At 40.1% G+C, this 26,257-nt stretch overlaps 1 protein-coding gene across 5 annotated transcripts in view; it reads left to right on the top strand.

Moving 5' to 3' along the window:
- Positions 1-26,257, top strand: part of WASHC2C (WASH complex subunit 2C) — a 51,216-nt gene that overhangs the window by 19,040 nt on the left and 5,919 nt on the right. For 2 of the 5 annotated variants that reach the window (XM_075611035.1, XM_075611032.1), the window contains 19 exons: positions 118-205; positions 1,518-1,583; positions 2,378-2,490; positions 3,011-3,077; positions 3,942-4,001; positions 4,989-5,150; positions 7,174-7,271; positions 7,755-7,847; positions 10,418-10,516; positions 14,663-14,782; positions 15,213-15,373; positions 17,376-17,481; positions 18,006-18,173; positions 19,722-19,907; positions 20,419-20,547; positions 21,523-21,624; positions 24,335-24,454; positions 24,949-25,011; positions 25,384-25,596. In XM_075611035.1, coding sequence (XP_075467150.1) covers positions 118-205; positions 1,518-1,583; positions 2,378-2,490; positions 3,011-3,077; positions 3,942-4,001; positions 4,989-5,150; positions 7,174-7,271; positions 7,755-7,847; positions 10,418-10,516; positions 14,663-14,782; positions 15,213-15,373; positions 17,376-17,481; positions 18,006-18,173; positions 19,722-19,907; positions 20,419-20,547; positions 21,523-21,624; positions 24,335-24,454; positions 24,949-25,011; positions 25,384-25,596 — 2,214 coding nt within the window. The remainder of the gene's footprint in view (positions 1-117; positions 206-1,517; positions 1,584-2,377; positions 2,491-3,010; positions 3,078-3,941; positions 4,002-4,988; positions 5,151-7,173; positions 7,272-7,754; positions 7,848-10,417; positions 10,517-14,662; positions 14,783-15,212; positions 15,374-17,375; positions 17,482-18,005; positions 18,174-19,721; positions 19,908-20,418; positions 20,548-21,522; positions 21,625-24,334; positions 24,455-24,948; positions 25,012-25,383; positions 25,597-26,257) is intronic. The other 3 variants (XM_075611033.1, XM_075611034.1, XM_075611036.1) reach the window with 3 other exon arrangements.

Raw genomic sequence — 26,257 nt, 5'->3', positions numbered from 1 at the left:
AGTTTCAAATGACTATTGCCTTTCTACATAGTCATTCTAATAACATGTAAGCTCGATGCAAAATTACCTTCTTTAGGATCCAGAATTGAGTATTCTTGACACCTTGTTTGCCTGTAGATGAAGACCAGACCAACATCTTTTGCTGATGAGCTGGCTGCACGGATACAAGGGGATATTCCAACAAAGCAAGAGACCAATCAGGCATGTAAGTATAGTAGATTGAAAAAGTGTAGAACGCTGCATCAATTGTATAAATGTGATACACACATTTAAGTGAAGAGTATTCAGAGATATATGTATATGTGTGTGTACACACACACACACACACACACACTAAATAATAAATAATGGTGATATATGCACAAACAAGGAAACAGATTTAGAAATGCAGGGCATGTTCAGGGTACATGTTACCTTTCTGTAGGCTACTGTTCCGCCACTTGTTGAAAAACTGCCGTCGTCCTATGCTTCAAGCTGAGTAGAATTGGTTGTCTCTGGGTCACGACTCCGTCAGTGTCCTGGAGACCTCCCACGGGATGATGTCGACTTCCCTCTGATCAATATGCCTCCTTGGCGTTCAGATGGCAAAAGATTCCGGCAGAGGCAAAGATAGCAGCAAACAGTCCCACACTCCCAGCTAGGGGATACGAAGTCCCTCAATGAATGCCTTGGCTCTGGTGCCTAGTCGCGGGGCCGCTGACCTCCTTGAATTTTACTGCTGTTAAGTGACCCTCCAGCGCTGACTCAGTTTAGACACCGCAGGCTACCAATGGGCCAATAAGTGTTGAGGGGACAAAATAAGCTGAATTACAATGCCTCAAACGTCCTTCGCGTTTTGTAGATTAATTCTACTTCTTCAGGGAAACCATTCTTTACATGCAAGTATAGTACTAGTACACGGCTGGTCATTTTAGTTGGTATTCTCTGATTACAGTTTTTGCCATAGGGTAATAATGAGATGCATATTGTATAGTGGTATGAGTTTTTATTAAGCATCTAAGAAATAAGTTTGTCTAAATGGTTTCCTTTTTTGATATTTGGCAATTCTGAGTATTTTGGGAGTAGTCTTTCCGCAACTCAGATGTTATATGTGACCAGTGGGGGGGGGGGACGCCCCCCCCTTTTTTTTTTCTTTAACTTTTTTATGCTACTAAAGTTTGCTTTAAATGACAGAAAGCAATTTAATATAAATGAATCCCAAGTACCTGTTTTTCTGAGTACCTGTACTTGTCCCTATAAGAAAGTGGGATCCCTGTCTTTCTCTATTGCAGAAGTGGCCAACTACAGTCTTCAAGGGCCACCAACAGGTCGGGTATTAAGGATATTTCTGCTTCAGCACAGGTGACTCAGGTGAAAATTGAGCCACTAATTGAGCGACCTGTGCTGAAGCAGGGTTATCCTGAAAACCTGACCTGTTTGGCCACCCCTGCTCTAGTGTCTGCAGTCTAATGTGCTGGAATAAAAGATTCGAACTGGAAGGTTCTTTGCTAAACCGGCTTAATGTTTTTGTTTTCCAGCTAAATCATCATTGGAGGTCAAAACAAAAAAAGAGAAGCGAGAAGCGAATAAAGATCCTTCAGATGGTAGGAGAGTGAACATATTTATTAATCCTCCTTCATTAATCTCTCCGGTGCCAAGACAGGGGAGACTACGCTGTTCCAATCGCGTTGACTGCTCTGATGGAGCAGTGAACACTATGTCCCCTAGAAAACATGAAATAATAAAGCAATGTTCTCTGTATGTCAAATGGCTCCCTAGAGTGTCGGCCTCATGACGTACAGGGAACATCATGGGGCACGCAATGGGTTAAGGCAGGGGTGCGCAAACTTTTGTCTGCGCGTCCTCCCTACCCCCCATACCTGTTCTCTGGCAACGTGGCGGCGTGTGTTGCTGCCACGTTGCCAAGAGGGCGCAGTGCCAGAGACCAGCTAAGTGAGTTACAGAGGCCTCGCGCTCCTCGGCATTTAATTGAAATGCTTTGAGGAAGAGCGCAGGGCCTCTGTAAGCGTGAGTGCGCCCCCCTGGGTTAAGGCAAGCGTGCTCAACTGCAATCCTCATGCCCCCCACCAACAGGTCAGGTTTTCAGGTCTTCGACTGAGCCTCTGATTGAGCCACTTGTACTGAAGCTGGGATAGCCTGAAGACCTGAGAGGTTGCGGGGGCGGGGGGGGGTGGCGGGAGGGGGGGGGGGGTCTTGAGGGCTGGAGTTGAGAACCCCTGGGTTAAGGCAAAATAACACTGCACATCTTGTCCTGATTGTTCCTTCTATACTGAACTATACTTTCTGAAAACATTGTTTTTTCAAACACAAAACGCAAGGAAAGTAATCCAGGTTTTTTTTAAAATCTGTTTTTGTTTTCTTTCATTTCTTGTTCAAGATGAAGATGATATCTTTAAACCACCCAAACTGACAGATGAAGATTTCTCACCTTTTGGAAGCAAAGGCGGCCTTTTCAGTGGAGGAATGGGTCTTTTTGATGACGACGAAGAGGTATGCATAATATTTAATGTGTATATGGGAGGAATAGCCGCCTCCATTGTCTGATCTATGGGCTGATTTTTGCACCCACCCTGTGGTTAAATGGAAGATAAAGGTTTATTGAAATGTCAACCTCTCTTGTGGGATTTTTGTGAGATATTTTCTTCTATACGTTATATAGTCTGACCGTAGTAACAGAAACAAAATTATGTTTTTCTAAATCAATGCGAAGGTATGCGGGGAGCAGATGTAGTCAGTACTTCACCCGCAAAGGTATGTGCAGAGTAAATTTACTCCCTATATAACTTTTTGTGATACTTACAGTAACAAAGTTACTACAGTGGTATGTTCTTAAGTTTTCAATATGCAAATTGTTGTGAGAAGGAAATCACCCAGCATTTCAGTTTATAATGTAAACTGACCCTTTCAGCTTTCATTCTCATATAGGTATTTAAAGCCCTTGAAGGCTTATGGTGTATAATCTTTTTACAAATGTAACTCAGTTTCTCATCTACTTTTGATTTCTGCCTAGGGACTTTTTGCAGACGTTCAAAATGAAGAACATAGACAAAAAGAACCAAGTCCTGTAATTAATTCAGGTAAGAATAAGTGTAGCGTGCTAAAGAAACCTATTGCAAAAAGTATTTTTTTTTCTCCCCCAAATGGATTGTTTGTATTATATGATACACATCTCTCCACATAATATTCTTAGCTGCTGAGTAGCAATCAATAGAACATGGCTATTGTTAAACTAAAATGAACATGTATGGAATTCATTTGCAATCTAGTTGTTTGTTTTTTTTTTCAACTTAAATTTGTATACTTTACCAAGTAAAAATGTAGTGTACGTGAGCATTTTTGGCCGATTCTATTTCTGAGGTGGGAGCCATCTCTAGGGGACCAGGGTAATCATATAAATTCGTGGTAGATAGCAATTACAGGGGGGAGTGGGGGAGACTTCCGCCTGATTCTTGAAAATACACACAGATGGTCCCAGGGGGCTATAGGCTCTTACAACCTATCTACACTTGCATTGCTGAGCCTTTATTATGTTCGGCATCTAGTGGCTGTTCAGGGGCTCAATCTAGTTGTTTTGTTGTGATGGGAGTATTAATGGCCCCTTCTCTTTTTTTTTTTTTTTTTAAATTAACAAATTTGAGCTAAACGTGTGTATTTTTTTACATTGCAGTGTATTACTGGCCCCTCTCACAGCAAACGTGGTTATATGTAAATATATAACAGCTTGTTTATAGGTAGATGAAAGCAGGGGTATAGGGGGGTACAGAAAACAAAGGAGGGGGGTTAGGGGAGGGGGTTTTATATCCATTTAGTTTCCAAACAGGGAGCATAAATTCCGACATTCATTGTTATTACTTAGACCTGTTGTTTTTTTTTAAGGATTTCTCTCTTGCATGCCATAGAATCGTACTGGTCTGGAGTGTGTATTTTTTTTTTTTCCCCAGAACCATCGCCATCAAGTTCGAAAAAGAAGGTACCAGTCGGAGGTGTGTCTCTGTTTCCAGGTAAGAGTTTTTTAGAAGAGCATTGGATCTCGGATGAAATAACTGGCCAGACCTGGTTTTAAATATACAGTGCTCCGTAAACTGCCTCCCACAGTAATTAAGAGCCGATCCACATTACCCTGAACTCGTAGAATATCTGCACTCCTAACCACCGGACAAAAATTAAATAAAAGATGCACGGGGTGAGCCTAGTTTGGCAACAAAAGAATCCATTAGAGATGTCACCGCTTTCTGTTGGTGACCCCGCAGGCATGTTTGTTGGTTTTGTAGGTGTTTTTGTTACACACACTTACACACTTTCTGGAACAGGGAATCACTGGAGTTTTGAGGACTGCAGATCGGCTCCAGGTGAAATGGAAAAAAAAAAAAAACGAGTATTGCTACTTTCATGAACCAATGACCGTTTTTCAAAATTATACAACTCAAGTGAGCATGGGCGGTTAGAAATCTTTAATGCTGTGAGATTTCCAAAGCTCTGGCCGCTATACATTTCTTGAAGAAATTGTTAATCAATGAATAGGCATCACAACCTTACAACAGGTCTGCTTTGAGTGTAGGAAAATTGACCCAGAGGGAGCATTACACTTGTACAGGAAACTCCTTCAAAAGCCCTTTTTGTAGTTTGTTCCTGCTGTGACTTTTTTTTGGCTTCTATTGACAGAAAAAGTGGTGTATTTTGTAAATCCCTTTGTCCCACTTAGGGCCCCAGAGTGTTGAAATATCCTAGTACTCCCTTGTAATTAAAAATCCTCCCTTCCTTTCTATAATGAGTTACAGCTCCAGCGATTCTGAGTCTTGTTTCTGTTTGTGAGATATTATATTTGTAATAAAAAATGTAACGAGAAATTTGAAGGAAATAAATATGAAATGCAGAAAGTATTAGTCTTAGATTTGATGGCTTCATCTAAACAATGTAATACCCCATTTTAAAAACAGATTCCCGATTTTTAGTTCCTGTGAAATGAATTCACCCTTTTCCTGTTGCAGGAGGGGGGGATGTGATAGGCTCCTCCATTTTAGCAGACAGAGAGAAGAAGAAACCGCCAACTCCTACAGTAGATACAACTCCAAAGCTGCCTACCAGCACAAGTCTGTTTGAGGATGATCTCTTTGTTGGATCAAATGCTAAACAATCTGCAGGTAATTCAGGTAAGCCTTTGCTGTTTATTGTGAAAAGTAATGGAAAGATGCAAATCTTTAATTACAAATGTGTTTATTTTTTATAGAGCTAGTGAGTACACACTGCTATGAAGTAGAAAGATAAATGCACAATTACATCCTAGAGTCTAGCTTTGGTACGTAGGGCATGGAAAGACTAAAGGCCATACTTTTTAAGTGTTGCACAGCTGTAAGACATTGGTTCACTTGGATGGGACATACAGCTTAGCACTGCTAATTAAATACAGCCCTAAATAACTTGCCAAACTCTCATACAGCTGGCGCTGTGGTTAAAAAAAATTGATCTTTCATTTCAAAGACTCGTGCTTATAATTCCTGCATGTAACTAGCAATCTAGAGAAAAGACGTGCAGACAGAGGAACTATATGGTGTAGTAATTTATTATATATATATATATATATATATATATATATATATATATATATATATATATTATGCCCGTTGTCTGGTTACGGTTGTAACTACAAAGATGGTTACTTGTCCATTTTATTGATGATTGACTAATCTACGTGTTTAGTATGTTTTTTCCTCCGTTGGTACAATAATGGAAAAAGTATGTATATACGTACGTAGAGTCCCAGAACAAATAGTCCAAAATCAGTGCTTCAGAAAAAATGGCAAGCGTGGGTTTGCAAATATATTGTTTTGACTCAAGCAGATAATACTGCAAGAAATACTGTAAAGTTGAATGGTACCAGAGACTTGTGGTGTAATGATGTAATGATATGAACATGCAATGTTGTGAATAACTCCTATTACGGAGTGAACACAAGCCCCATGATGTTGCCCTGTGGAGTCGTCTGTTTGAAACACAGCCGTGAGACAGACGGACCCCAACCAGGTTAGGGGTGTTACCTGGAGTGAACTGCAGTCTTAATTGAATAAACTTAGAAATATCAGCGGATATATCAAGTGCTCACCACGTCCACGATGTTTCTCCACAGTTGGCCTCTGGAATCAGCGTGCACACGGCTGAAGGAGAAGAGTAACCGGATATATTCCTACGGGCGAAGAATGAAGCGGTGCACTGTTGCAAATGGGATGGAGGCTGGATCACGTAAAAAAGGGTAATTTTATTCTAACATGGTAACACAATAAAAATCATCCTCGGGGAACGGTAGAGAACACAAACGCGTTTTGCGCCCAGGCATTTTTGAAAAAGCGTCAGACAGCACGAAACGCGTTAGTGTTCTCTACCGTTCCCTGAGGATGATTTTTGTGTTGCCTTGTTAGAATAAAATTACCCTTTTTTTAGGTGATCCAGCCTCCATCCCATTTGCAGCAGTGCACTACTTCATTCTTCCCCGTGGGAATATATCCGTTGATATATGTACGTAGTAGATGTTCTTGCCAAAGTTAACGCACAAAGTAATGCATTAACGTTATTTATCTCCTTAACCATTGATTTCAATTGCACTACTGTTAAATAACGTAACGCATCTTGTTAACGGGTGCTGTAACGTTTTATGTGTATATTTTCCTCCCTTATTTGAAACATCAGGTCCTGTGAAACTAAATCATAGTTCTTGAAAGATTTAATTTTGAAACTCCCTTACTTGTTTGGGAGAAAGTTTGGTCAGCCTCACTTTGGTGGCTAGTAGAAAGCTTTGACGACATTGCGAGAGGACATTACAGCCGATCGGATGACCTTGTGGCCAACTTTGTTTTCCCTTGCAATTGAAAAGTAAAAAACGAAATAACTCAACAATCCAGAGGGTCCCTGGGCCTTAGAGTGCTGCGATTCAGCTTTAGAGGAACCGTTGGATCATATACTGTAAGGCAGAACCAAGACTATTGCTGTTTGTTTGAGGGTCAAAACATCTGATCGTTATAATTTTGAGGAACTGAGCTCTTTAACCTTCATTTTGCTAGATTATAAATGATGCCCATAAACACCGACTCAGAGATCTAACCTGTATTGGTGGCAGTCAAAGGACCATTGGCCATCTAAATGACACTTCATTTGCTTGTATATGTCTCTTCTGACTTGCAGTGAAAGCCAAACCAGCACCCGATCTGTTCGCCGATGACTTGTTTGAAGACGAGTTATCTCTCCCTCCTCCAGCGATTAACAAAGAAAAAGAAACAAAGGTAATTAAGCAAAAAAAGTATGGTCAGAAAGCTATGTACTATATAGGTTAAAAAACAAACAAAATCCTTGCATGTTCCTACCAATTTAATGCTCTAGAAAAGCTAATTATGTACATTTTAATTTAGTGCATGCAGTTTTAAGTCAGGAAAAGCATCCATCAGAAAAGTAAGGTTTTTTTTTGTTTGTTTTTTTAGAAAAGCGGTTGCAAAGATGAAATGGATAGGTTTTTGAACACTAGAAACCTAAACAAATCAAATGAAGAGCAGGATATGCTCGGGGGACAAGATGCTAACATTATTCGAGTTAAACTCATGGGCCTCTAAGGGAGATTGCAGCTTTCATGTATTAGAACAGTCTTTCCTGTCTTTAAGCTATTTTGGAAAACACTACGTACCTAATCGGCGTTCTAAAAATATACCTACATTTACAAGTGTTTCATTATTCGTGTTTCTAATACTTATTATTGCTCTTTCATTTTTAAGAACCTACAAGTGCCTACCGAAAAATCCAAGCCACCCGAATCGTCAATCAAAAAAACAACTAGAGGTCTTTTTTCGGATGAGGATGATTCAGAGGTATGTTTTGCCATGTTATCTGGCATTGGTTAGAACGCGGGGTCTGATCGGTATTTTATGCCAATGTTTGTCTTGTGTTTATATTCTCTTTGACAAAGCACGGTATACCGTGCGAAACGCGTCAGAGTGGTTTTTGGGGCTGGCGGGTGTCAATAAAGCCAACACTTGCGTGTCATTATCCTGGTCTGTGTCCTTACCTGCATGGGAGTTGCACCGCTTCATTTTTTTTTTTGGATGTTATCTGGCAGCAGATTTGTGACTTCAAGGTCAATTATCATTTGTCAAAAAAATTGTTTACTATAGTTGCGTTATGAGAGCGCGGATTCATACTGGTGCAGACGGGAAAAAGATTTGTATACTAAAGTTATTAAAGATAAATACCTGCTTTGTTAAATAGCATAATTTCTTCTCGTGATCGACAATACAGCAGGGCCCCGCTTCTCGGTGATCCGCTGATACGGCGGCACCGAGAAGGGGGCCGCCATGTTGAATTTGACATTGCGCATGCGCAGAACGGACGGGGGCACGCATGCGCAGAACGGCAATAATGCCGGTTTGCGCATGCGCAGCACTGAAAATCGATGGATCCGCTTTCCGGCGATTTTCACTATATAGCGGGCCTCTGGAACGGAACCCGCCGTATTCCCGGGGCCCTGCTGTATAAAAGCATTAGTGTATGCTCCACATATACTTCTTGACCAACTAAAGCTCCTAACCATTTTGCTGCCTTAAGATACTGTAATGGATTGTATGCCCCTTTTTGGCATGTGAAGAGCTTTTAACATCATACACCTCTCCACCTCTCTACCTCTTTCCTCCCATCCTCCTCTTTCCTCCCATATCCCAACACACAATACGCTAGGGGGGGAGGAATGAGATGTGGGGAATACAATTGGGGGGTGGGGGGAATAATAAGGGGGGCCCTGCTCCTTTAATTTGACCTGGGCCCCAAGATTCTACTGGGGGTAGTGTGTGTGGGTGTATTTGGGGGGGGGGGTGTTGTGTGTTTTTTTTTGGGGGGGGGGGAGTAGTGTATGTATGAAAAAAAATAAAGGAAGGGTATTATTATTGTGAGGTGCATTTTATTCCACCACATATTTTGTCGTATGTTAATGCTTATACAGTATATACCTATTAGTGTGTATAGTATGTGTTTGGAGGGGTGTAATATTCATGAATGTGTTGCGGCTCTCTGAGTATTTTGGAGAAAATTATTTTTATAAAATGGCTCTTCTTCCTTGAGGCTGCAGACCCCTGACCTAGGGGTTCCCAAATGGCTGCTATAGAGCATTCTGGACCAGCTGCTGATCCCTTTGGGGTTCATCACTCTGGCCTCATTCTTCACTTTGCATCGCCAGAGCAGGATATGGTGGTTAAGAAGGATTAAAGCTAACCTAAAAGCAGATCTAGATATACATATTTATTTTACGTTGTATGAAACAAGAGGTCCCCCTGAATTGGACCTAGGTACTCCTAGTTATGGGCATCCTCTGGTTTGAGAGATTTGAATATTAAAATTCCCTTTAGAACAATTTTTATCCGGAAACCGTATGACCACTGGGGCAGGCATCGTTTTGGAGGCCAATGGAAAGCCGGATCATCATCAATGACATTGCAGCTTCAGATTGAGCTACCATCTTTGTTTTTCCTTGGGAGGGGGGAGCTTTGAGTGCTTCAGTTCAGCTCTAGGGGGACCCTCTGGTTCAAGAAAAGTAATAAAACACACGCACAAAATAATTATTTGGGAGGGATAGTCTCTTTAATCACAGCCCACAGCCCCACCCATAAGCCCCAATGGAATACAATATATTTTTGTTTTCCTAATTAATTGAAAAGGCATAGTGCACACCATAGTTCAGAATTTAAGGAACTGCTGTATGTAGATGCCACCCAGTCCTGGGGCATCATGAATCTAGGGTGTGTACCATAAAGACTACAAGTAACCTAGTGAATACAGTTCATATATAAATACAGACACAACACTAGACCAGTGATGGCCACCAACAGTCAATGACTGAGCCACCTGTGCTGAAGCATGGACATCCTTAAAACCATGGCCTGCTGGCCACACCTGGTCTAGACTACCAAGTCACTTGTTCACCACATGTATCATTATTTAGTAGTACAGGCATACCCCGCATTAACGTACGCAATGGGACCGGAGCATGTATGTAAAGCAAAAATGTACTTAATGTGAAGCACTACCTTTGTTCCCCTTATCGATGCATGTACTGTACTGCAATAGTCATATACGTGCATAACTGATGTAAATAACGCATGTGTAACAGGCTCTATAGTCTCCCCGCTTGCACACAGCTTCGGTACAGGTAGGGAGTCGGTATTGCTGTTCAGGACGTGCTGACAGGCGCATGTGTGAGCTGCCGTTTGCCTATTGGGCGATATGTCCTTACTCGCGAGTGTACTTAAAGTGAGTGTCCTTAAACCAGGGTATGCCTGTACACCAGATCGCTGTATGAGGATCGATCTTTTTGCATAACACTGCGTGCTTGTTCAAGTCTGTCATAACGTAAACTCGAGTAACGTAAACGTTTTGTTTTGTTTGGTTCCAGACAGATTTATTTTTTCCCAGTCAGAGTGCCAGCAAATCTAAAGCCACATTACCAGCAACAAAGGCAGCCAAAGCGCTCTCTTTTTTTGATGACGAAGAGGTAAGTGGCACTTTTTTTTTTTTATATACAAAGTGATAAAATTTCTCCAGGCTGGGAAAATATATAACACTAATGCATAGGGTGGAATATAGCACTCCTTTACTACTTGGCAGATTGTCTGTGATGTGTTGGTAAAGATTTTTAATACGTTTTCATGTATAATGTATTCTTTTTACATAGTTTATGGGGCATTTTCACATTTTCATATATATTTTTTTTTTTTTTTTTACAACTTGGTGTTATTTGCTGTCTCAGATTCAGTTACCCTTAAGGTCTTGCATATTTGTATCTTTTGAAAAATTAATATGTATCGCTTCTTGTTGAACACTAGATTCAAGCATATCCGCTACTCGTGTTTATCTGTTCACTAATAATGGCATGGAAGGGAAGGGGAGGGTTAATTCCCACTTGTGATGCTAACCAGGAGTAGGCAATGTTTGATCATGATATAAAAATATAAACATCTTCATAGCATAGGACAGTTCATAAGACTCAGGATTCCAGATAGTCCAATGTTAAACACACTCCCATAGATTATGCCACTAGCCATATAGGTAAGTCTTATGTGGTGGTCTAGGTAACCGTGTGTAGGACTGATCACATAAATGAAGTAAATGGATTACTCACTGCTGACCTTGGGGATATCCTGGTCCTGTCCTACGTGCTCCTACCAAGGAACAATTGAAGAGAGTACAGGGAAAACGGCGGTGCGTCTGCTGCTGCTGCTGAAGATTGGAAACCACAAACTGCAAACGGGAAACGCGTCAGAGTGTTCTTTTTGGCTGTTACTATGCCCTAAAATAAATTTTTGCACCTAGGATATTTTGTGGTTTGCAGTTTGGAAACCACAATCTTCAGCAGCAGCAGCAGATGCACCGCCGTTTTCCCTGTACACTAATAATGGCATCACAATCGCTTCGCTTTTTCCCCTTCACTTGCAAAGCAAACAGTTGGTAACAGTCTTACCACCCAAAACAATAGCTCATGGGTTGTGAAGCACTGCAAAAGCATTTGTTTGCATGGAAATGTCACATGTTTTGAAATTATTAATAAAGAACGGTTAATTGCCTCCATTTAACCCAGCATGCCACTATCCTTAGTTCACTTTTGTCCTTGGGCAGGGCTGCCCCTTTAAGTAACATGGTCTGTGTTGAAATATTGCAGCAACCGTACATGCTTTCTAACTTCTAGACAGTTTACCTTCTATTATGAAGGACCTGAAGATGTGACCCATACTGATTTTGAATATCCGCATTGGTCTTTGCTGACAGCAATCCCTTCATTTTTTTTATTTTTTATTATATACTTGAACCCAGTGGTGGACCAATATAAAGTTGCAACGTAGACTCTTGATGACATTGCAGGTTTCTATTGAGGCTGAACAATGGGCATATTATGTCAGCTGGGAAATAACTTTTGCCTGGTGGACAGAACCATATCCATCTCGAAAACCAGGGGATGGGGTCATGATGGATCAGCTCCAATATAACACTTCACCCCCCCCCCCCCCCCCCAAATACAGTACTGTCTCAGTTTGGGCTGTTGTAACATCCTCATACACAGTATAGAAGGTAAGTTTGTAGGCGGGCACTGCAAAATCAGGATCTCAGCCACAAAGTGTAGATAAAATCAGCTTTATTTGGACATGTTGCTGGACATCACAGAGACTCCTGTTTCTCTGACGCGTTTCGTTCCTAGTAGGAACTTTATCAAAGAGTAAATGGAGTCTCAACAAACAAATCTTAAATAGGCAGGTCTCCCTCTGCTATTGGCTAATAGTGTGTTGACACAGGTGAATTTGCTTAATCAATTGCTGATTAGAAAATTGAAGCCTCATGCGTGGAGGAATCCTGCCTATTCTCAAGATGTATTTTACATACACATAGAGACAAGTAATAACATACAACCATATACCAAAAAATTTTATATTAAAAAAATTAATTAAAAACAACTGGATGTGAAGTGCAGCAACTTAAATATAAAGGTATATACTATAATCAATAACACTCCCCATACTAACTATAGACTTCATACACAGTATACACTAGCTAGTAGTATGGCTTTAGGGAGTGATTGATCTATAGAGCAAACGGAGTATATCTCCTGTATAGGGTCTTGGTGATTAACTGTGATGTACTCCAATGATGGTCTATAGCCTGATACAAATCTAAATGGTAACTGCAGGAATACAATTCCTACTTATGTCTTGTTAAAGAGACTTCATACTGTCTAAGGCTTGGGCCATACAGCCTTTGCCTGCGCGGAGGCGGGCGAAGGCTGTGACGTCACCCGCGTGAAGCGTGTGCGTTTAGTGTCCATGTTGGACATGCCATGGGGGCCGTGCCTAGGGGTGTCACGGAGCTGGTTCGCCCTCATTCGGTGAACCGCTCACATGACCTGCCTGTCGCGCCAAGAAATCAGTTTCAACTGATTTCTTGTGCAACACGCGCCCCCTCCTGCTTGTGTCCGCGCGGTCTATGGGTGTGATCAATGCCTTTAGGCAATGTGATCATACCTTGTGCGGACGCCTCCGCGCAGTCTGCAGCAGTATGGACCTGTCCTTACAATGAAGCTATATTTCAGTGTAGCGCTTCATAGCTCATAGTGTAGTCTTAACTCCTCTAGTCACTACAAGAGCTTGTACTTAAAATAGATCTGTGTCTCATGCAAGTTTATTTCTACTTAGATCATGTAAGCCTTGCAGTAAACACTTCATTTTAATTCACCGTTAGTTCTCTTGTTCTACATATGGAGTAGTGTTAGCGTTTGAATAACATTTTGATCCCTGTTGGAAGGTCTGCAGTAGATACCTGATGTAACAAAGGTCTAGATGCCTGATATATCAAATAATGACCATAGTCTGATGAGTCCTTGTATCCCAACGATGTTGATTCTATAACTGATGTTTATCCTATATCATATCTATTATCCGCAGTGATAAGGTTGAACATCCAGAATATATCACGTTTGATGTATAGATTTGTGTTACTACGAGACATTCGGTACTGAATTACATTTGTTCATTGCCCACTTAGTTTGTTGAGCCTTTAGTGTTTAATTGCGCGTATTCACGCAACGATTACCGTGAAACAATCTGAACGCTCTGTGTTACGTTTATTTTACCCAAGGATATTCAGCCCTTAAACAGTGAGGGGGTTAGAACTGGCGCGCATATTAGTACTGGTCTTCTGTTTAACATTTCATTGGTGCCAGTAATATAACCTCCAGGGTTAGTGTATACAATATTTATCAATGCTTTGTTATTCCTCGCACGCCACTCGTGTATATCTGAGTGTGATCTCAGCCTTAGTGCAGCCCGCTGTTTCTATGTGGTCGCTGGTGCCTGGATTTGGTCACCGCAAATTGTTCAAGCACTTTAAGCTCCGTATTACACATGAATCATAATGTATATTTACTTATTGGAGTTTATTTGATCAAGTGGTTTACATTGCCTTTTATTTAATATTTTAGATATGAATATTTATTGATTTAAAGTTTGTTTTACACAGTTTAATTTGTAGCATCATTAGACCATTACACTTCTGGTCTGTTGTGCACCTCTATAGGGATTTCTTTGTGTGGACCGTATCTTCTTAGCAAGACTCATCAATGTCTTTGTTTAGTATTCAGTTTCCCTGGTAGCACGCAGAATAGTAAACATTATACGCATACCTAAGAATTTGGTTGGTGCGAGGTTAATCTCATTGGTTCTTTGTTGTAACATCCTCTCATAAATATAAATGTTTTGTATTGCTGCTCTCTGCCAGTAGCATACTTGATATAAGAAATATTTCACAAAATAAGTAGTGCACTCTGCAATATAAAGAACTTTACAAATAACTGTAATAATGTTCCATAAATGTTTCTACAGCTTGAGACCCTCTGGCACTGCCCTGCAGGCATCCCTCCTCTAAACAGGTCTCTCTGCCTGGGAACAAGTGTAGCTTGCGAAAAGCTGTTTGACACAGCTGTGTAAGGGCGCAAGTGCAATTCTGAGGCCTTTTTAACCCCTTTAATACTGCAGATTTTCTGTCTTGAGCCTGCAAAGTTAATCATGCGATTTTACTGTGGGGAGGATACAGTGATCATCAATACATTTACCCCATCACAAGCATACTTAAACTATTAATTTTTTTTATCTTTAAGGATTTGTTTGGTTCTGCGCTAGAAAAAAAACCAGCTGTCCCTGTTAAGCCAACCCAGCAAACTACATTACCAGCCGAGTCCAAGATACAAAAGTCAAACCTATTGTTCAGCAGTGGTGAGGTACTGTATAAATGTCTAAAATCTCATAGATTAGAAATGTCTGTCTCGCCAAAAAATGGCACCCGACTCTTTAAGGAACGCAGTGTAAAATAAAAGGCATAACTCCCCCTTGGAGCACAAAACCTCCTCCACAATCTCTCCCAGCTTTCTTACATTTTGGGGGTGGAGGCGCAGCGGTTACATAGGCCCCGCACTCTTCCCCAAGGCATTGGCCATGGCAACGCGGCATCACATGACCCCCGCGGCGTTATGTGACGTGGGCACACAGGTAAGGGGGGTGGGGCCCGCGAGCACTGGGGGAGAGCAGGCAGGGGGGCGCAGCACCAGATGTTTGCGCGTCCCTGGTCTAGATAATTATTCTTAACGTGTGTGTGTGTGTGCCCGTGCGTCCGTGCCCGCCTTCCTTTAACATTTTGTGTTTATACCTCAGGTTCCCACCAGTCTCTCGAATAAGACAAAACCAGTTGAACAAAGTCAGACCAAGAAAGATGCAGCACTTGGACCTCCAGAAAAGGAAGTGAAGGCTGAGAAGATGACCAGCCTCTTTGATGAAGTGGAGGAGGAGGATTTATTTGCAATTACAAAAGAGAGGTAAAACTGGTTTCAAACAGTGGCTGGTCTACAAGGACTTTTCTGAACGAAAACAATTATTTAGGATAAGATTAGTATTTGTTTAGTCGGTTGTAGAAAATTGACCTGTTATGGTTCACTTACTCATTTCTCCTAAATGTCAGTCACTACATTGACTCCCTGTCCCAATGCTCTATCATCAGAGAACCGTTTTGAAAGATTTGAAATGAATAACGAGTTATGGATTTTGCGTGTGATTTTATTTATCCCTAAGACCTGGAAAACTGCCAGAGTTGTCCCAATCTTCAAAAGTGGGGACAAAAACACTGTCTCAAACTACAGGCCAATCTCACTTCTTCCAATTCTATCCAAAGTCATGGGAAAATGTGTCCACTCTCAATTAAGCGATTTCTACACCAAGACAAATTTCCCTAGCCAATTCCAATCTGGATTTCGCCCCAAACACTCCACCGTAACTACCCTGCTAAAAGTTTGCAATGAAACCCAGTGTGGAATGGAACGGGGACAACTCACTGGTGCAGTATTCCTAGATTTTGCAAAGGCTTTTGACACAGTCGATCATGCTATCCTGCTTAACAAACTCCAGAGCTCTGGAATAGGGAAACATGCTTTAAACTGGTTTCAGTCCTACCTATCAGGAAGATCCCAACATGTGTCCATCTCAGGCTCTAACTCCAACCCCCTGGATATCACCTGTGGTGTCCCGCAAGGCTCTGTTCTGGGGCCCCTACTCTTCTCAGTGTTGATTAATGATCTTCCCACAGCTTGTATGGAAGCCTCAATACACATGTATGCAGATGACACAATCCTATATGCACACAGTCATAGCCTCTCTGACCTTCAACACATACTTCAGTCTGACTTTTTGAGACTCGAAAACTGGATTTCCCAAAACAAACTGTTTTTAAACACTGACAAGACTGTAACAATGGTATTTGGGACCAAGACTAAATTTGTAAAGCTTCCAGTGACTGAGCTCCTGATTAGAACCAACGCTAACACCACCCTAACACCTGTCACTAGTTTTAAATACCTGGGCTTATGGTTTGACTCCCACTTAACATTCGGGATGCACATTGATACCCTGACAACCAAGACCTATGCCAAACTAGGGGTACTTTATAGGAACAAATCCTCCCTAAGTCTCCTGGTCAGAAAGCGTATCGCACAGCAGATGCTAATGCCAATTATTGACTATGGAGACATAGTATATGGCTCGGCTCCTCAAACCCAGCTTAGCAAACTTGACACCCTCTACAATTCAATTTGTCATTTTGTTCTCCAATGCAACTACAACACACATCACTGCGAAATGCTCAAAGAACTAGATTGGTCAACACTAGCGTCTAGGCGCAAAGTTCACCTTTCCTGTTTTGCCTTTAAATTCTTCATGGGCAAGCTACCCAGCTACCTGAACAAGCTCCTCACCCCTACCACCTGCAGCACTTATCACCTGAGATCAGACTCCAAAAGACTATTCATGGTCCCAAAGCTCAACAAAGTATCCGGACGTTCCTCCTTTTCCTCCGTGCACCCCAAAACTGGAACAACCTACCAGAGACTCTCACATCCACCACCAGTTTAAGTTCTTTCAAATCTAAGGCTGTTCACATTTTAACCTGGTCTGTAACTGTTTCATACGCTCATAATATATATTTTCTTTAACTGTGCACACAATGTCTTGTATATAATGTATACCCTGTTCATTTATGTAACTGTACTTGTAACCATGTACTATTTGTTTTACTCTGTGCCCAGGACATACTTGAAAACGAGAGGTAACTCTCAATGTATTACTTCCTGGTAAAATATTTTATAAATAAATAAACACCCTGTTCCATTACTGTCGGCCTACGCAAATTATAATTGTTTATGGGGTTTGAAAAGATACCTACTTTCAACTCTGGAACATTTTCCATGGCCAAATAAAGGCTTTTGATTTGAATCATGTTTCCATTGCAGCGATTAAAAGTAAAGTGTAAATAACGGTCTCTCTTCTCAGCCACAAGAAGCATCATCGGGTTTCTCTGCTGTTTGAGGACGACCAGAACAGTGAAGGGTCTTTATTTGCTTCAGTCACCCCAGCGACTCCAGCAGTTCAAGCTTCAGTATGTGTTCCAAAGTGTAGTGGTAGTAAATGTATTCTTCCTAACAAGAACCTGCAGCTTGTCATACTTTGTATTGGACTTGACAAAAAAGTTATGCGTTGATATTGTACAAGATCTTTTACAGGCTTAAAAAAAATAAGTGGTATACACAGATGTGTAGACATTTAGTTGACGTTTCTGTTCAGTCAAGAAGATCTGGTTTGTCCAGTTCAGGATGTTATTAATAAAATACCATATTGTAAGTTATTTAAAGTTCTTTTATAGATATCTATCCTTTTTTTTTACTATTCATATTGGGGGAGCTTCTTCTCTTTGCTGGAGAAGATTTTAGCCGTACTCATTTGAATGTAAATTAACTTCTCCAGCTCTGGAATGCTGCTTCCCAGCATAGTGAATATGTGCCTGAGATAGCTCTAAACATATGATTGTGTATAGAATGTGTAATCTGAATGTACAGTGCTGCATGTTATGGCGTCTGTACCTGCAATAAGGTGTTTTGTGTGCTTGTTTGTTTTTCTTTCAAGCAACAAGCTAAAACTTTGACACCAGCAACTCCAGGTAATAATGGAGCTGAGAAGGAATCCTTGTTTGAGGACTCGGAAAAGAAAGCCGAGGTGAAAAAAGATGAATCTGTAGCACCAATAAGTGTATCTGAGAACAAGGAGCCGTCATCACTACAGAAAAATGTGAAGGTAACGTTAAAGATCTCTCTAAGTAACAAATCTGGCTCTCTCAAATAATCCTTATTTGTAGCTGAGGGCTGTCGCGAACCATAACAATGGGTGGAATGTTATAATGACGGGAGACTTCTGATTTTGGTATATATTCCCAGTACAGCATAGCTGGGACCAAAGATCTTCTGACTGGGCATGAATACAATTCTCTTTTTAGTCAGGTGTGGCATTGAGAACACATGTATTATATTTATAAATGTTGCTGACATACTTTGTACATAAATTAGACAAAGGCAATTTTTGAGCAAAAGTAGCGCATTGTTCCAAAATGTGCCGTGTGTACCTGCTTGTGGCAATGCAATTGTCCATAAAAGGGGTCATGGAGGAATAACATGGTGGACATTTTCTAATGGCATGTTTGAAATTCTGCATTTACGTGCATCCTTCTTTAGCTTCTGTTATCCTGTGCCAAAAATACGACTTCTAGCACCGGATGTAAAACACCATTTCTTATATTATGTTACAAGAGTGAGTCCAAAATGGTTCAATGCATAAACACACACTTTTTGTGTTGATACATTGAGCAATAGATTAATACATACTATAGACCTATATATTACTATTAGTACAGTAATACCATACAGCCGGTCTGATGTTTTTATATGAAGCTTTGTATGGCTACTCCACAAATGCATATACACTGTGTTCAGGGGGAAAAGGGACCCCTTTCATATCTTATATATTTCTCGCTCTTGTAGGTCTGTTATGTAGATTAACAATATGTACAAGATGCACTATGTAGACAGTCAACTGATGTTAACTACATTGTCACTGTATTATGTCAGCAAGTACCAGTTACACTGCGATAGGTTCATGTTCATTAAATAAGAAATGGGAGTTTTTCCTTCTTAGCTCATAAAGGTCTTAAACTGTTTTTATCTAATCAGAAACACTAAGATTACTATAAAACTTTTGTTTAAAGTATGGTTCAAAGTGTGTTCAAAATGTCCTCCACCTGCTGAAACACACGCCGAAGACAAGAACGCCACTGTCTGATTGCATAATCGATAACGTGTTGATCCAGCTGCTGCCACTCCTAAACGATACATTATTTTACGAATTCGTTTTTTCCGTCCTAGCGACCATAAAAAGCATTTTGTGTATCATTTTAAATCATAATTTATGCTATCTCAAACACGTTATAAAGTGCTTATCTTCTTCACTAAACACCATTTTGTAACTATGTGCTTGATGAGGTCATCCTGCTGTCACCAATTCCAAAGACTATTTGATTATCAAATCATTCCTTAATGTAATCTACTGTGACAGTCATATAATTGCTCAAATTTTCATGAAATGGGATTTTTCTGGAACATTTGATGAAAAATAAAAGGGTTCCCATTTTTTTCCTGAACAATGTATATAATTTCACCTTAAATGTGTTTGACGTTTACCAAGTGATCACCTGTATATTTTATAATCTTTTGATGGGTCTTCAGGAACTGGCACCCCAAGCTACAGATGATGGGTGATCTATGCCTAACAGATCCCTTTTTTATTACCCAGGTAAAACAATTTGCTTCCCCGGAGCTAGGAGATCTTGAAAATGACGATCTATTTGCAGCCTCTCCACCACCTGATCAGTACACCAAGATCAAGACCAAAAATGTACTGAGTCTTTTTGAGGATGAAGAGGATGGTAATGTTGAAGATCAGCTCGCTATTATTAATACACAAAAGGAATCCAGGAAGGTAAATAATTGAAATGATGAATGGGATATTCTACAACTATTAAAACAACTTATTAATGTAATTGCCTTCCTTAAAAAGATCCCATCTCTCTCTACCCCACCTCCCCCCACCCCAATATTAAAAATGTAACTTATTTGCTTCTTGAATGAGTTGGGTTGTTTTATTGAATGAATGAAGGTGGGGCTCATGTTGGGTGCCCCCTAGTATCTGGTGGGGCTATGAGAGGGGGGGGGGGGAAACGAACACCCCTCAAGATCAAAAGGGGGGCCCATTTGCTTGTGGGCGGTGACATCCCTTTCTGAACCCCACAATCTCTCTGGGATCTAGTCATATTTATTTGACTTCATGCACATTTTGATGTACATGCAACATGTGCAATTCTTTATCTGTCCAGTTATGTGCGACTGCCTCAATCTTGGTCATTGTGCATGGTACTTGTTTTATATATGATGGTGGTGTTAATGATGTAAAAAGAAAAAAGTAATTTCACTGCACCTGCATTATTATCTAGATCTCCTCCGAGAAGAGTTCACATACGAAGAGCACTGGAGTATTTCAGGATGAAGAACTTCTCTTTAGTCGAGAATTACAGAAAGACAATGATCCGGATGTTGACCTTTTTGCAAGTACTAAAAAACAGGTTGGTATGAAGTTTTCTGTGTTCTTTACCACTTCTGGAAAATCTGGGTTGGAATCATGCAGTGTGGTCTTTAACCAGCATAACCAATGGACATATCTTGCATGCAGACGTAATAGACAACTCAAACATTTTATCAAAGCAAGGATCAGGAAAATGGACGCCTAAGAACAATTTAAGGAGACTAAGATTGTGGCAGATACCTGCCATTAATCGTTGCCCACAGACAAATGTAATGTACTTTGAAAATCTGGTTGAAGGCACAATAGATATACATTTTGCTTTAGTCCTACAAGGCTAGCCAATCGGAGAAATAGAACTTGCACACGCAAACCCGATTTCAATAGAGAAGAAATAGGCGTATTTTGTGGTATCTCTTGTACCACCTGCAAGTCTTCATTGTCCCCCACTCGGGCCTGTTGACAACTCACACAGCTTAGTGGGGGTGAAACATTGAAGATAATGAGGTTGGTTGCATGCTTTTTGTATGGGAGTCCAAATCTATTTATCAAATGTGTGTAGTGTTCTACATATCTTTCCCCCCAACCATATTGGTATGTCTGTATACTTTCTATGTACTTTGATAGCTGCTTGAACTTACACTGTAATGCAGTCACGGCTTTCAAACTATTTGAAGCCAGGGCAATCTTTCATGTAGTTGGTTAGCTTCTCCAGACTCTGCGGGTACTATTATTTGCTTGTAAACCATTACGAATAGGACAATGGAGGCCAGCTTCCTGCATGCTCCACCTTTTACTGGTCCTTTTAAGTATGCTGAGATTTGTTGTTTTTTTTTTTGTTGTTTTTTAAGTTGATTGTCTTAAGTTGGTAAGGAAATGAATACTTGCTGTGGACAAGCCCTTCTGTGCATAGTCTACACATGATATAGGGGAGCTCAGGCACCCAATGTATCTGTCTGTTTGACTACAACCTAACAGACTATATGTAAATTAAATCTTCCTTTTTTGTACATTTTAGTCTGAAAAATCCAACCCCGCAAAACTGTCAAGTGGAATGGGATTATTTAGTGACGAAGAGGAAGATGACCTCTTTAGTACAACGAAACCCAAAAAGCCTCCGGTACATCTATTATTACTCTTATTTTATATAGTTATTCCAATAAGCATGCTTACTAATTCCAAAGCCAGTTCAGACAGGTAATCGTATTTGTTTAGTGGATATATTTTGTTTGTTTCCCAATTAATACATGCATGTGTTGCTTTGTATAATGATGGATATCTGTATATACTTCCAAACTTTCAGTTATTTCTTCTTAGAGAAAAGAGAACTTGCCATGTTAAAGCAGTTTATTTTTGTCTTTGCTGCTCTTTAAAACACCTCAGAGATTACAGGACAATATACAGAATTTGCTCTTGGTGTTAATGGGGTAGGAGGATGTAAGGACTTGCTAGAGGGGGCCTAACACTTTTTTTTAACATTTAGAGAATCCCTTGTTAGTTTCTTCAACTTGAGTTTACTGATTCAATAGGCTTCTGTATGGATGTTTCGCCTCTAAATATCAATCAAGACTTGTCAATAAGAAAATGGGCCTTAATACTTTTTCGTATCTGTTTCAAACAAAATAATGGCGCTTTCATACGCTTCATCCAGGGCAATATTACAAATGTCAGTCTAAAACTAAATTTTCAATTCAAATTTGAGAGAGATTGAAATTTTTGAAATTGGCATTTTTCAGGTGTGCTCAGTTTTGTGCCCAGAGTCTCTCCCCTCCCTTCCTCCCCCAAAACCCATATTTCAATGTACTTTTCTCATTTCGTTTCAAATTTGGGGATTTCAAACAAACTTTTATGGGTAGTAGTTTTGATAGAATATTTTCAACTGTTTTCCAGTTTGATCGAACTTTGTCAGTTTTGTATATTTGTACTTCCCTTATTGCACAAGATGAAAAACCACTTCCCTATGTAATTGTTTTCTTTAGAAACTGATTCAATTATTCCTCTTTCATTTCTTTTAGTACATCGCATACTTCTTAGCATGGAAATGCATTGCAAAATGTTCTGTGTCAACATACAGTGGCAGTGCATCAACCTAACTATCATTTTGTTCATGTTACTTTACAACCTGACCACCTGAGCTGGGAAAGCCATTGTCTTAAATATTTGTACATGAACAAGTTTAGTACTCAAGCTATGTCTTCGGCGTGCACTTGTTTTTGTGTATGTATACTAGCCTGAAAAGCAAGTTGCCAAAAATGGAACAAAAATGACAATGGGCTAATAAATCTATCCAAGTTGAATAACTGCTAACTACTGACTAACTATTGACTAATAACTATCACACGTGTGTTGTATCAGAAAGTGAGATAAGGACATTTGAGAACTCCTAAAAACGGAGACAGAAACGGAAAATGGGAGATGACGAGAGAGTGATAATAATTGAGGGATGGAAGAGTATCCGTGTACCATAGGTACAATGGGTGAAATAAGATTAAATGAAATAAGGTTAGTTTGGCTGGTTATCTCTACCATTCATGTCTGTCTTGCCTCTGCAAATTCTTTTTTGTATTCAAATTGCTTGAGCATGTGCTCCCTTTGTTACCAAAGGTAGTTTCACAAAGATTGAATAATTCCTCAAGTAATTCGTTTACTAACTAGCATCCAGCTTATGCATAGTGTGAGAGCGTATTTAAATCCCAATACATAGGCCAAAAGAAATTTGTTGCAGCTTCCTATTGGGCCGCGTAATGCAGTAGGCTTTGATTTCCCTAGAGGGGATGATACTGCCACGATCAACACAGGTATGTATCTCCAGAGCTGAAAATATGGCCATTCAACTCTGAATACCCTCTTACGACCCATGTAAAAAATAAAAAAAGGTGTTTGGGGGAAGGGGAGATTGCTCCTTTAATGGTTAAAGGAATTACATGCCAAGAACAATACCAACAAACGTGGGAAGTTCTGACACATTTTTGCTTTATCATTGGACTTTTATAGTAGTTTATCAGCTGCTTATACTCTGTTATAAAATAAAAGTAGTGGAAATTCAGCTGCTCACCATTTGATTCCTGGTGTATAACTCACTGCTATCCCTGGACGGGTTAGGGAGCTGCACCGTAGTAGGCAAAATATAAATTTCAAGAAATACAGACCTTTTTTAATGGTGTAACTGTTCCAATAGTTTTATCTATATATCTTATCTGTGTAAGTATTATTATTTTAGTTCTGTTTTAGCTGAATATTTTTGCCTGGTTTATCCCCCTGAGTACACATGCTGTTTAAGTTGGTACTGATACTTATCTGTTTCAGTAATGATGATGACATCCTTACTGTACAGACATTTGCTCTGCAATATATATAGCACAGCCCATTTCACAACATAGGGGGTTTTGTTTTGGCCTTTTTGCGACATCTAGTCTTCAGGAGCGTAATTTCGCTTGGTTATTGTATGCCTGGAAACACTGGATCACTTACAAGTATATTTAAGCAGCTGTGTGAAATGATGCATGTTACAAGACCACAACAAAAAAAGTGCAAGTTGTATTAACAAAGAAGTAAAATGTGATGAGCTTTTCTTTGAAAAATCGTATACGTCTATTTTTTTGCCCATTATCCACTCTCCTTGTAACTTTAAGGAATGCAAGCTCTACGGGGCAGGGATTCATTGTGCCTGAAAAATTATATGTACGGTACAGCTCTGCAGAAGAAAAAACATAATATCATTAGTTTTGCACCAAGAAATATTTAATACATTACACCCCAGGTCCATTTTATCCGATGTATAAATATTATCACCACTACATAGTAGTAAATGTATTTATTTTTTACTTTAGAAAGTGGAAGAAAAGAAAACGGTGATTAGAAGAGAAGGTTCTGATACTTCTAAAGAAATTAGCAAGGTTTCTGAGGCTAAACCAGACATCGTGAAGGTTGTGAAGCCACGAGATGCTGAGGTTGGTACAGTATACGAATAGTAAAACTGGTTAATGAACAGGTGTCTCTGCTGGTGTAGTGTGCAAATTAATTAACTATATAACGCTTCATTGCACTCATCCACAATTAATATTGGTGTGTCCTGTATTGTAAGTTGGCTCTTACAAGTCAGTTAAAAGTTCTGGTAGGTGTTCTGGAGAAATGCAAATTTGTTGAAGGTAGTGATACTTTAGTGGACTTATAGTTCATCATAAACTAAATTTAGTGTACAGGCGGTCCTCGATTATCCGCCGGAATCCGTCCCCCAAACCACCGTCGGATTGCAGATCCACTGTTAATACGCAGCAGTGAGTGTCTAATAATCCATTCCGACGTCGGATAATGCGTTCAGCCCTAAACAACTGCTTGGCTTGTACTCCAGTTTTACAACTCATAATGATTTTATTTTATAGTTTTATACGCATTATTATTTTCATTGTTTTTTTTATTTTAACCCACTTTAATTTTTTTATAGACACCCACAGGTCCTGCTTCAATTAAAACAAAAGGTTCTTCCTCTCGTATTGGAAAACTACAAGTAACTATTATGTTCACAATTTCGCTTTAGCTTTCTTTCCTTGTTATTCTTTTATTTTCCTCCAATTGCTGACAGATTTACAAAATTAGATTGACATTGTAACCTGAGAAATAAAATCTACGCTTCGTTTTTTCTCCCCTCCTCTGTGCTTTTGATTGGGCTGCGTTGAACAGACCCTGGGTGGTGCACGCTCTCGCTATATAGCAAGTATCTTATTTTTGTTGCACTCTTTGCTGCTGGGTGGAACTGCAAAACTTTGCAGACCAATTAACTGCTTATTTCTCCAGCATGCAAAGTGTTCATGTTTACAATAAAATAATGTATTTATACTTGAAGGCTCTGACTTATTAAAGTTGCATGTTTTCTTTGCAGGCAAACTTGCTTATTAACCCTGCTACAATGTTACCCGGTGCAGTTCCCAAACTGCCAGGAGCAAGGCCTGCTGTCCCAGGGTTAAGTGTTTTAGCTCCACCATGTGAGGATCTGAGCAGTATTGCAAGGTCACCCACTACAAGCAAAAGTGCAGAAGAGGGAGTGAGCTTTGCGAACCCAGCAGAGGTTGATACCCTTAACAATGTTAATAAGGTAAAGTAAGACACATGTAAGATGTTTTGTGTACTGTAACAGATGCCCGCCACAAACTGGGCAGAACCACGAGACCGAGGTGGGGGTTAGAAAATACCGACCTAGAGACGCGAGGTTGCATTCGGTATGCAGGTTCGTAGTCGTGGATAGCCAGGTCAGGGTAGGAGAATGTAGGATCGTTGAAGGCAAGCCAAGGTCGATGATTGGAGAGAGCAGGATAGTAAATGGGAACTAGGCAAGGCAGGGCAAGGTGAGGTAACAGCGAATGCGACTAGCACACGTCACAAGGTTTATGCTCAGCCAACTTCCTGGAGGAAGAGCCTGAGCCTAAGTAGCAGGACTGGCGAATCAGGTGCAAGATTGCTCCACAGGCAGAGCAGCCGAAGCCAGTCACGCGACTGGAGTTTGATGGGGGCGGAGCCGGCCTGATCTTCACATGTAGTGTGTACTAAAGTAAACCAGAACTAACCTTTGACATATATATTTTTTGGAGAGGTGGAAACATATTTTTATTTTGTCCAATATGTTCAAATTTGACAAGATTTTAAGAATATTTTTGGTGTTTAGTATGCATTCTTTAATAGATATATGTAAATATAATAATGTCAATATAATACAGTACATTTATTTTTACAGTATGTAAAAGTACTTGCACATGACA

The sequence above is a fragment of the Ascaphus truei genome, chromosome 8 (genome assembly GCF_040206685.1).
Source record: "Ascaphus truei isolate aAscTru1 chromosome 8, aAscTru1.hap1, whole genome shotgun sequence".
Lineage (NCBI taxonomy): Eukaryota > Metazoa > Chordata > Amphibia > Anura > Ascaphidae > Ascaphus > Ascaphus truei.
Note: the sequence above shows the minus strand (reverse complement) of the source record. Positions and strands in the feature narration are given on the sequence as shown.